The sequence below is a fragment of the Chaetomium globosum genome, genomic scaffold (assembly GCF_000143365.1).
Source record: "Chaetomium globosum CBS 148.51 scaffold_4 genomic scaffold, whole genome shotgun sequence".
Classification (NCBI taxonomy): Eukaryota; Fungi; Ascomycota; class Sordariomycetes; order Sordariales; family Chaetomiaceae; genus Chaetomium; species Chaetomium globosum.
Genome location: NT_165979.1, coordinates 1289497 through 1300807, shown reverse-complemented (window position 1 = coordinate 1300807; position 11311 = coordinate 1289497). Strand labels below are relative to the sequence as shown.

The 11311-nt window shown below is 56.4% G+C and overlaps 4 protein-coding genes across 4 annotated transcripts; 1 reads left to right on the top strand and 3 right to left on the bottom strand.

Moving 5' to 3' along the window:
* Nucleotides 1-67: 67 nt before the first annotated feature.
* Nucleotides 68-1288, bottom strand: CHGG_04117 (uncharacterized protein; the record flags this gene model as incomplete). The annotated part of the gene is made up of 1 exon (XM_001223330.1): nucleotides 68-1288. One exon carries the CDS (start codon nucleotides 1286-1288, stop codon nucleotides 68-70), a length of 1221 nt encoding a protein of 406 aa, XP_001223331.1.
* Nucleotides 1289-2556: 1268 nt separating this feature from the next.
* On the bottom strand, nucleotides 2557-6318 carry CHGG_04116 (uncharacterized protein; the record flags this gene model as incomplete). The annotated part of the gene is made up of 1 exon (XM_001223329.1): nucleotides 2557-6318. The coding sequence occupies one exon, from the start codon at nucleotides 6316-6318 to the stop codon at nucleotides 2557-2559; it is 3762 nt and encodes a 1253-aa protein (XP_001223330.1).
* Nucleotides 6319-7025: 707 nt separating this feature from the next.
* CHGG_04115 (uncharacterized protein) lies at nucleotides 7026-8873 on the top strand (the record flags this gene model as incomplete). The annotated part of the gene is made up of 3 exons (XM_001223328.1): nucleotides 7026-7262; nucleotides 7405-8514; nucleotides 8757-8873. The coding sequence occupies 3 exons, from the start codon at nucleotides 7026-7028 to the stop codon at nucleotides 8871-8873; spliced, it is 1464 nt and encodes a 487-aa protein (XP_001223329.1).
* Nucleotides 8874-9398: 525 nt separating this feature from the next.
* On the bottom strand, nucleotides 9399-10982 carry CHGG_04114 (uncharacterized protein; the record flags this gene model as incomplete). Its single annotated transcript, XM_001223327.1, has 1 exon — nucleotides 9399-10982. One exon carries the CDS (start codon nucleotides 10980-10982, stop codon nucleotides 9399-9401), a length of 1584 nt encoding a protein of 527 aa, XP_001223328.1.
* Between the last annotated feature and the right edge of the window lie 329 nt (nucleotides 10983-11311).

Here is an 11311-nt window from a genome sequence, read left to right as displayed (position 1 = left end):
TGCCCACCCGATAAATATCGCCTCGAGAATCCAGCGCCGACAGGATGGTAAGTGTGCACAATCAAGACTAGGCCCCTCTCTTGAGGCGTCCGGACTGCCAACCTCCTGCCGACCCCCCCTCATCGATGCGGTCTTTGCTATACGCCTCCCCCCGCCGACGGGCAGGACCGCGGCCCATGCGCCGTTTCCAGAGGGCGAGGACGACGATGACGGTCAGCAGGATAAAAACCGGCGGCGGCGCCGACGCCGATGCCGATCTTGGTGAGCAGCGGCATGTCGGGGGAGGAGGTGGTGGATTGGATGCCGTTGGGGTTGGGGGAGGGGGAGGGGGGGTTGGTGCTGGTTTTGTCGGTGGAAGTGTCGGAGTCGAAGAGAGGATGTTGGGGTTGGGGTTGGCCTGGTCGTTGTCCGGATTGTTGTTGTTGTTGTTGGGTGTGCCGTTGTTGTTGTTGTTGTTGTTGTCCCCGCCGTCGATGACCGCTAGACGGCCGGTTGGGGAGGGCGGGATGAAGACGGACATGAAGGTCGTTCCGGAGGCTGTCACAAGTGTGGGGATGGGCTCGGGCGAGTCCGATTGCGGGTTTTGTTGTTGTCGGTCAGGGGTAGAGGACTGCACGGGTCGGGAAGGGTCTTGCGAGCTGGTTCGCGCCGGCGCGGGTGCTGCGATTTGAGATTCACTCGCCGGAGAAGAGGCACCCGGGTTAGATACCGGAATCACGGTTGGGTTCCCAGATGATTCCACTGGGGCTGCGACCGCAGTAGAAGTCGCTGGGACGGGCTGCTGCACCGCGCTGTGAATCCGCCGGAACAGGACAGGGGCAGGCTGTTGCTGCTGCTCATCCCCTGGCGGCGACTGATCCTCAGTCGGGGCCGGCGGTGCCTGCTCGGTTTCTTGTGCGGGCTCCTGGGTGGTGACCTTCTCGGTGGGTTCAGGAGCCGGCTCAGAGGTCGGCTCTGGTGCTGCGGTTTCCTCAGGCTCCTGGGTCGGCTCTGCTTGGGTTGGCTCTGCTTGAGTCGGTTCCGGGTCGGGAGCCGGCTCGTCGGTAACAGCCGGTGCATCCTGGTCTCCAGGCGCGGTCGTAACCGCTGCGGCATCATCGTCGCCGAGCAGACCGGTCGGTCCGACGATAGGGTCGAGGATCGGATCCAGGAGCCCCCCAGCTGCCCCGGCCAAGTTATCCGCCACACCGCCCACAATGCCGCCCGGCGAGCCCGTCTCCGCCGCACCCTGTTCCTCGACGGCCGAGGTCTCGGGCCCGTCTCCCCCCTCTCCCCCCCAAAAGTCCATCTAGATTCACAAGCTGGGCCGCCGCTAGGGCAGCCTGCAGCCAAAGAACGCGGATGACCAGCATCGTCGCGAACTTATACGAAGGAAAAAGAATCGAAAAGAATTAATAAAAAAAAGGCCGTTGCCAAGGTGTAAAAGGCCGTCAGGTTAATGACATCTTGGCCTGGTTGAGGGAAGAGAAGAGGGAGAGGGAAAGGCTCCGAATGGGAGGGAGGGCTCAAGGACGTAAATGGCTTTTACCGTCTGATCGACGAGGCATAATGGGCAGTGCCCAGGCAAAAAGACGTTGCGAGCCCATCGAGGATCTGGACTGGGAAGGGTTCCAGCTTTCCGGGACGTTGTCAGTTTCATAGCATCAACAAAGCAGGGATAGCCCGTCAGGGGCGGGCGCCTGTGCGGGAGGATCGTTCCCAAAGGGGCAACCGGGGGGTGCCAAGTGTGGTGTAACGTGGTGTAACAGCCCCCTGGGATCCGCAACGCCCCGGGACGGTCGGGTGCCATGGCCACAAGGCTTAGGCGATGATGTTTGACAGTTATGCATCGGGTGTTTGGAAACCGGAATCGCGGTTCCCTGGGTGTATATCTTCTTGCCACCCCCGTCATGACTCGATGGGGACTTTTGTGAACCCAACTTTTTGGCTTCCTTTTTTTTCAAGCGTGTTACGCTGGGTCTAGAACTCGGAAGAAAAATCCGATTCAGGTTCCCCTGAGCCCCCCCAAACCCCCTGATAAAGCCGAGTTCGGGCTCCGGCGCACTCGCAAACACACACAAACGCCACAGACGGCTTGATTATGTCGCAACTCCGTAAACTCCTACGACTGCGGTAACCATACTCGTCAAAAGGACCATGTTCTTACAACTGGGGAATGGAGGGGAGAGGTGATTAACTGTGGCTCTGTGCTGTATTTGTACAACACCGAAGTCCGACAGTGATGAGTGACTCAGGCCCACAACACAAGCAGCGACACGCCGGGCAGGGTGGTAAGATACCGGGCAAATCGGTTCTTTCATATTGCCACGACCGTACGGGACCGCACACTATTAAGATCCCAACATCCTCCAAAACCGAGGCGGGGATGTCCCTCGGCCAAATACATGATAGTTTTGCTATGCGCAATACATTTTGGCGACATAAGAATCTGGGCAGGAAAGAAAATGGGAGGGAAAAATTAAGAAGTGGAGGGGAAAAAATAAGCAGGAAGAAGTGAAGCAGGAAGAAAAGGTAGAAGACGAGAAAACACAGATGGTCTCTCCTTCATGTCATTGATTAACGCCACTTTGAAGTAAAATACCCAAGGGCCTTCGCTGCCGCCCCGCGAACGTATGTGTCCCACTCACCCCGGGGTTGGTTCACGGGACCCGCAGCATCCCCCCTGGGAGCTGTGACTTGACCCGTCGTCGCCGGGCTCGGCACTGCCGGCGACGAGGACGGCTTGTCCGGCTGGCCCCGGACACTCCTCGGGCGGTTACGCGGCCGTTCCTTTCGGCCCCAGTGCTGACCAGCCGAGACATTGCAGGACTTCTCTCTGAAGACAGCGTCTGCTGCCATCTCGTTGACTTGGACAATCTTTTGCAGGTCTTTGCCGAAGTGAGGTAGACCATAAAGACTGTCCACGAGCTGACGCGCTCCTTGGTCGTCGAGAACGATGTCGATGTCGCCGCGCGCCATGGCCCGAGTCAGAGCTTCCACTTTCTGCAGGTGCTCGGCCTTGTATTTCTCCAGGATGCTGAGCGTCTGTTTCTTCCCGCCGCTTTTGACCTTGAGCTTCTCTTGTTGGATGAGGTGGTCGACGTATTCTATCGTGGCGTCATTGTATGGTTCGATCGCGTGGCGCTTCAGAAAGAAACCAAACTGAATGGCGGCTTCTTGAACCTGCGCATGTTCGACCTTGAATTCCGCGATGGCCGTCTCCCTGAGCCGGATAGCCTCTTGCTGGAGCTCAATGTCTGAGGCGTGCTTGATTAGCTCTTTGCTCACATCTTTATTTTCATGCCGGTAAGTCAGGGGTCGGTAATCATAGTAGATGTGCATGTGATCCAAGTAGTTGTGGCTGCACCCCGAACAAAACCCATTGCTATACATGGCTTGACAGTCCTTGAGTTTCGGGTCCCCCTTCTGGTTACGCTTCACTTGACCGCCGAGGTAGCATGGCCTATGGCACATCGTTTTGTAAACGACGACTGTCTCATCGCGGCCAGCAAAGTCGTTCCGGACCTCAACGCAATCTCCATGCGTGCAAACCGTGCGGGGGTCGCCCACCTCGTACGACTCAACCGTCTCCCGCTGAACGTAGAGGCTCTTCTCGAGTTGGCTGCGGGAGAGCTCTGCATTGTTCAACATTCTGACCTGGTCATTGTTGACTGCGATGCTGGTTTGGATCTTCTGGGCAATCAAGGCCATCGGCTCCGTCAATTTAACAATCATGTCGCGGGTCTCGTTCAGGTTGATGGTGCTTCGGACCTGGTGAGGAGTGAGGCCTCGGATGTGCTTCAAGAGACGTTTGGACTCGGACACGGAGCGGCTCCAACTGCGCGTGTTGTCTTCCACAAGGCCCATGTCGATACCCTTCTGACGGGCAGCGAGATACCGAAAGCTCTCCGAGTCGAAGCAGTAGACGTTGTGCTCGAACAGTCCCATCTGTACTTGCTTGTATTCCGCCAAAAGGGCCTCCAGGGGCTTGAAAGTGTCACCTGGTGTGTAATTTGAACCCCGGGTGTTGGTGAAGCCAAAAACAATGTTGTTGGCCGCGTTACGGTGCAGTTGGGTGAGAAGCTGCTTGATGCAAAACCGGAACATGACAGTTAGGCGCGCCGCGTTGGGTTTCAGCAAGACCAAGATGCCATGAAGCTTGTCATAGCTGCGGAGAACCTTCAGAATGTCGGCCATGTTCCGGTTATCTTGCTCCAGGCCTCTCGTATCTCCGATTCCCGGGGTGTCGATGAGGCGGACTCGAGTCTTCCCGATGGTCACGCCGTACACCGCTGTGCACTGGGTCGCAGACTGGCCGCGCGCTCCATCGTTCTCGAACTGGCTCTTCCCCATTTTGATGTCCTTCTGAACGAATCGTCCCCGTGGGTTGTTGGGGTCTTTCAGCTGCGTGCTGAAGGAGCAGGGGATTAAGCACTCTAGTCTTCCAGCCTGGATTGCATCGTCGAGGGAGTCGTAGGTAAGGTAATTAACGAAGGCATTGATCCAAGTTGATTTACCGACACCGGTTTCACCAAGAATCAGGATGTTAAGGTCCTCAAAAGGTTCGAGATCCTTGAGTTGTCCGTGGAGCACCTGCTTGTCATAACTAGCCCATGTCGACCCATGGGTAGGATCATTACACTTGAAGGTCCAGCAGTCGAACGGGGTGGCCCCGCACTCGCAATACAGCTGTTCGTCAACGTAGCCGTACTCGACTGGCGACTGACAAGTGGCACAGATCCAATTGCAAGGCAGCGTTCCGTCGCAGGAAAAATGGGGACATGGAATCCGAACGGCGCGGCGTTGCAAAGGCTTGCTGGTGAGGGTGGCGTCAAGGGACCCAGCATTATATTGCATGACGCAGTTGACTGCTAAGACCTTCCTATGTTCGAGGAGGTCTTCGACGAACACTCGGTCATGCCGACGATGACAAATGTAAGGCTTCTCCAGAGACTGGCCAAGCGCATCGCAATCAACCGCCACAACCATCTTTGGACGGTGATCATTCTTGAGCAACTCGGAAAACAGGTTTCGAGTGTCGGCCCAAATTTCCGAGTTTCTCCGCACAGCGTCGGTGAAATAGAGAATGTAGACATCGTCATGACGGTTTTGCGCAAGCAAGGAATCTAACCGCCGGCCTTTGAACCCAACATATTGCGCCCCTTCGTCCAAGATTCCTTTCACAAAATCCATCTTGGCTGTGAATTTGGCCAGGGAGCGAATCTCGAATGATGGGGTCTCCCGGGCGTGGAAGTCACCAAGAAGTTTCCCAAGACGGTCAGGGTCGACGCCAGTGGAACGGAGCTCCCGTAGGACTCTTCCCAGTGCCACTCTCAGCGCCTTGTTGGCAGCGATGAATGCCTGGAGTTGCTTGCCGACGTCTCGGATGTGATTGGAAGGTACTGCGATTGGGTATCGTTGACACCTCGATACGTAGCGCTGAAGCGTTGCGCTCGCAGTTTGGGCGTCATCGAAATGCTGCATGAAGCGCTCCAAACTATCCGGGTTGGATGGGTGCACAGTGAGATTGGTCCGGATGTTCAAAAGTTGAAAATAACCCAAAAACGCCAAGGGTAGAAGGGTGTACTGGATTGGCGTGCCCTTGGCGTCGTTTGTGGTAGAGATCCTTTGGTGAAGACCTTTGATAAAGCCCCGAGATGTTTGAAAGCGCGCGTTGTCAGAAGCTGGCATGTTCTCTGAGAGCAGGTCGCCAAAAACTGACAGCTCGGACCAGCTAAAGCCGTATTGTTCCTCGGGGGTAACAGCTGGTTCTTCCAACCAGCCAGGAGTTGGACGACTCAGTATTTGGCCAAGTTGTTGGATAGCCAAGGCCTCTGGAGTCTTGTCACACCCCGTGTCCCCCGGGCTGTTGGGGCAGACAATGTAGTTGGCACCCCAGCGGACGCCGATTACAACATGTGTAGCGATGTCAGTCTGGAGGGTATCGAAAGCGAATTGTTCCCTGATTCCGGGAGTGGCAAGACTGAGCCTCTCATCAACGGTGGTGACATTGTACCTCAAGGATGTATGAGCACCGCGGATGGTGTTGGGCGAGGCGAGGTACCGAGCACAGCCGCCAACAGGAACGAGTCCGGCAAGGATACTGCCTCCAAGCTCGACGTCGACTTCGAGCTGTGCGCACCTCTCCTTGAAGGTGCGGACTTCGACAGTGCGGACATCTGTTGAGCGGCAAAGACGAATATCCACGGCATCCGCAGGAGGCCACTGCTTGAACAGCGAGCGCGGCTGAGAAACGAAAGTGTCGCTGCGGGCATCGTAGAGGGCTCCGAGTTGGGCGGCCTGGCCCAACGCTGGGCGAAACAGTTCGCCGCTAGCCATGACAGGGTGCGGTTTAAGGCAATCAAGAAGTGAGTCAAGTGAGTCGAAATTGATGATAGTGCTGGATGAGATAAGGGTGGTCGATAAAGATGAGAAGGAAGGAGCAGTTGAGAGCACTAAAAAGGGTACATAGGTACCTAAACGATGTGGCAAGGAGAGCAAAGGCAAGGGGTTTAGCAGCAATGTGAAAGAAACAGGATCTTGGTGGTGTGGCCGTTTCTTGCGGAGAAACCTTGGAAACTGGTTGCTTGGATAAGGTAAAATTGATTAGAACATGGACGGGACATTTCCGACGAAAAGCTGCTTCTCCATGCCCGTTTTTCCATTTTCTTCATCCGCCCGTTTGAGTTGTTTCCTATGGTATTGGACACACGTTGTTTGCGATGTCCAAGAATCCCCCCGCGGCTGTGGTAAGCCGCCCGCCATACCGCCGGGTTGATGCAGTTTGAGTTTATGAGGATTGGCGATGCCCTCGTGAGCAGCAAGATGGAATGGCATGGATTTATCGGGAAGGTGAGACCGAATTGAAGCATCCCAACCCGGATCTGTAAGTCGGATATTGGTCATGACGGGACGGGACGGGACGGATATGAAGCCAACAAAGCTTGCCGTAATTCTGTACCACTGCGGCATCCCTATTGCAACTGGACATCTCAGGAGCCTTTGACACGGTCAACCATACCCGACTGCTAGCAACTTTGCGAGAAATGGGCTTCCCGAGGTGGCTGGTCCTCTGGACGAGAGATTGGTTGACCGGTCGAGAGGCCACCCTTCTTTTCGACGGCAAGACGGCGGCGCCGACGGCAATTCGGGCAGGGGTCCCCCAAGGCTCACCCCTTTCCCCTGTCCTCTTCATCCTCTACATTTCCTCATTATACAAGCAGCTAAAAGACGAGCACCCTCACTTGGCTATAACGGGGTTTGCGGATGACACCAACCTTCTAGTATTTGGTCGAAACCTCCGAAGCCAATGTCCGGCAACTAGAGGCGGCGTGGGAAACGTGTATACGATGGGCGGACAGTCGGGGGATGAAGTTCGCCCCGGAAAAGAGCGAACTGATCCATTTCAACAAAGGGCGACGGCAGTGGACCGAACAAGTAAACCTTGCCAACCCAGGGGGAGGCACCAGCCCCGTTAAACCAGAAGGGTCTGCCAGGTTCCTGGGAGTCTGGTTGGACTGGAAACTCAACTGGAAGGCCCACCTGGTGGCGGTGGAGAAGAAGCTGAGGACCCAGAGCTATGCCCTGTCGAGGATCGTGGCAAAGACATGGGGGATGGGGCTAGCCAAAGCGCGAGAAGTGTACACAAAGTGCATCCGGTCGGCGCTGGCCTATGGCGCATCATCGTTTCACATCCCCACGGATGTGGGAGGCGAGCCGGCAAAGAAAGGCATCACTAAGGCCCTCGGGAAGGCCCAGAACAAGAGCTTGCGGATTGTGGCGGGAGCCTTTAAGTCTACCCCCATCCGTAACCTCGAGACAGAGACATGGGTACCACCATTGGACTTGTACCTAAACAAACGGCTTGCAGATTTCGAAAACCGACTCCAACGACCCGATCTGGACGACGGTCGAGGCGGCAAGAAGACGGCGGCGAGCGTTGTCCTCACCGCCTGCCGCAAGATACAGCAGAGACTTAGCTCGAGGAGGGGCAACAAGGGCCGACCGCGAACCTTGGGACCTCAAGGGCCTACGGTGGTGGAGAGAGCCGCGGAAACGGTCATGCGCTGGACGGGGGGAACCGTTGATACGAACAGGGTAGTAGAAGAGGCTTGGAAAGCGAGGTGGTTAAAGGAACGGGACGGCAGGGCAATCACCAGGCCGGCGGACGACTTTGACCATCAGCAGGAGACGCTATTCCGGAACGAAACCCTAAGGAGGCACGACGGTCTCAGCAAGGCGAAGAGCTCACTGCTGATTCAAATCCGGACGGGAGCAATAGGCTTACGGGACTTCTTGTTTACACGGGGAGTCCCGGAGGTTCTGACTCCTGCCTGCGAGTGTGGCGAGGGACGAGAGACTGCCGAACACCTGGTAGTGTGGTGTTTGGCCCCACCGTTGACTAGAAGATGGGAGAGAACTGGAATTCGGACACGACGGGACTTTTACTCTGTTCTACACGGCATCAATCCCACGACTGCACGGCTCGCGAGGAGAGTTCTCGACTGGCTGATGGACTCGGGGAAGCTGCCGATAGTACAACTTTAGCCAGGAGGCTGGAGCTGGAAGCGGCGGCCTGAAGCGCCCCCGTTCGGAGGCCAGGAGGCCTCCTCTCTTTGTATATGTGGGCTCACTAAAACGCATCGCTCCTTGATTGTTGGTATGGGTTTTTCACCCGGCCCGGGAGGGCACGGTTTCCCTGTACACTAAATAGCTGAGGGTCCGGCACGCCCTAGGGCATAGCGGAGTATGAATAATAATAATTCTGTACCACGAAGGTCAGACACATTCGATCAAACTTGCGAGGATTCAAGCCTTTCGTGTTGTCCCTTTTGGGCAACGAGAGCCGGGAGAGGCCCATTACAGGCTCCTTGCAGGCAGGCAGGCACCGTTAGCGCCACCATCCTCAAGGGGAGCGTGACTTGCTCTTTTGGATCCTTGAGCCCACTTCCAGACACGTCACGCCGATCAGCGGCAACTACCAAGGGTGCCTCGGTGCCTTCCCGTCAATTTTACCGCGTTGCTCATTCGATGTGGCGTTGGAAATAACAGAAACAAACGGTCGTGGCCCAGCTACCAATACAATCGAATGGTGGCCCCCTCTGCCTCAGTATCTGTCCGTCATGTCCTGCAGTTTCCCGCGTTTAATTGCGCCAGGCGATATGGAAACGCAGACATACTTGTTCTTTGCATTTCTGACCTGGGTTTAACGATGATCTCGTGATAACACTTTGAGATTGGTGTCCAGACTCCTGAGACACGGCCATTTGCTGGATGCAAATCCCCGGTCATCATCTTCGGGGTAACGAGGTGGCTCCAAGAGCAAAGGGGCTGTTATTCTTCTGATTGAGCCCGATACCCCTGTGTAGCACGATTGCCCGTGAAGAGTTATCGATGACATGATCTGGGCCATGGCACAATCAGAGCCGCAAACCGGCACCCTCGAACGTGACAAGGACCGCCTCGCTGTCTCTTACCGTCACCCTCTCATCCCGCCCAAGACGCTCCACGGCCACCTCACCAACAGCCTGCCCATTCCTGAACGACTGACCTGCCCAAGTAACCTTTGCAGCGTCCTTCTCATCCACAAACGGAGCCGTCATACGCTTGACCGTGGCCCCGTCGTGCTTCCCAATATCCAATGACAGCGTCGACGGAGCAGCTTCCTGCCCCGTGTAATACGGCTTCATGTTCAAAATAACTAACTTCGCCAACCTTTCCCCCCTCCCATCAAAAACCGCATACGCCGAAAACTCCTGCTCCCTCAACCCCGCCGGTGTCCCCAACGCCGCAATTCTCCCCCCCTCCGCCAACGCCTCCACCACCAACAACTGCGACACAAACACCGGCAACACCCTTGCCTCCCCGCGCTTCGTCGAATCCACCGGATACAGCAACGAATAACTACTAAACCCCGGGCTCCCATCATCCCCCGGCGTATTTAACTGCTGGTCACTCTGAAACGCCAGCGTCGCGCCCTGATGCAGGTGCACACTCGACGCATTCCTCACCGCGTACAACAGCTCCACATCGGCCGTCCACAGCGCCTGCGCAAAGGTATCCGACACGTTGGGCTTGCCGCTGCAGGCGATGGAGTTGAACTCGCCGACGACCCAGCGGGCGCCGGCGTCCATGGCGGCGCGCGCCGACGGGTAGAGCTCGTCGTCGGCGTAGCGGACCAGGTCCGTGTGGTTGAGGATGTTGGGAATGGTGGCGCGCGCGGCCCGCGCCGGGTCGCAGGTGGCGAAGGCGTACGAGTGGATCGAGTACAGCCCGACTTGGCCCGTCGAGTTGACGCCCGCCGGGATGAGGTCGCTGGGGCGGACTTTGAGCGGCGTGATGTCGGTGGTGGCGCTGGATGCCCACCATCGGCCGTGGCTGTCGTTGGAGATGGCTGCGTCAATCTGGGCGGTGAAGGCCTGCCATTGGGAGATGTAGGCTTTGGTGCTCGCGTTCCAGCGGCTGGTGGGGTAGTTGGTGGGCTCGTTCCCCAGCTCGTAGTATGTGATCTTGTCTCGTTGGAGTTGGTATGATGCTGCTGCAAGATCCCGTGCAATGCTGACCGAGTTGTTGCCGAAGTTGAGCGTAGACACAAAGGTCGTGCCTTCGGGGAAGTTATCCCACTGCTGGTAAAACGACGGGCCAACGGTCGTCCTGTATATCCCCCCTTTCTCGTTCTCTGTGCGCACAACGGATAGTTTCTGGCTGGGGTCGAACACCATGCTATCCATGGTAATGCCCCCTGCACGGATAATCGGTCTAGCCCCGCGCTCGTGTAGATGATTGAGGAGATTGAAAGTCAAGTCTCGGGGAGAATCTGGCTCGCCGAAGAATTCGGTCCAAAAGGCCGGCTCGAAAGAGTAGCTCACAAATTGAGGCACATGGGGGTGGGAGATAGCTGAAGCCGGTGTTCTGCTGAGCGAGTGAACTGACGCGCATTTTGCCCGACCTACTGTCGCAGCAGCTGCTAGCACACAGCTTGTTGAGAGAAGTAAAAGCTTCATTACGACAGTCTAGGACCCGGCGTGCACGAGACTGAGCGGAAGCAACCAGGTGTTTGGATCACCAGTTTATGTACCATGTACAGTAGGTACTTTGTGGTTGACCAAGGAAGAGTTGTAAACCCCACAGAGTCAGAAGTCAGCACGACGAATCCTTAGATGGATAATGTCGTATGAGATCCCCGCATGTAACCTCGTGAAGCGGTTCACGGCTAATACAACTCGACGGAAGATTTGTGGAATTTTCCCAAAGCGGGGTTTGGATGCTCGGTGTGAAGATACTACGAAGGTACCGGACGAGGTGGTATTGGTTGGGCGGCGTGGCTATATGG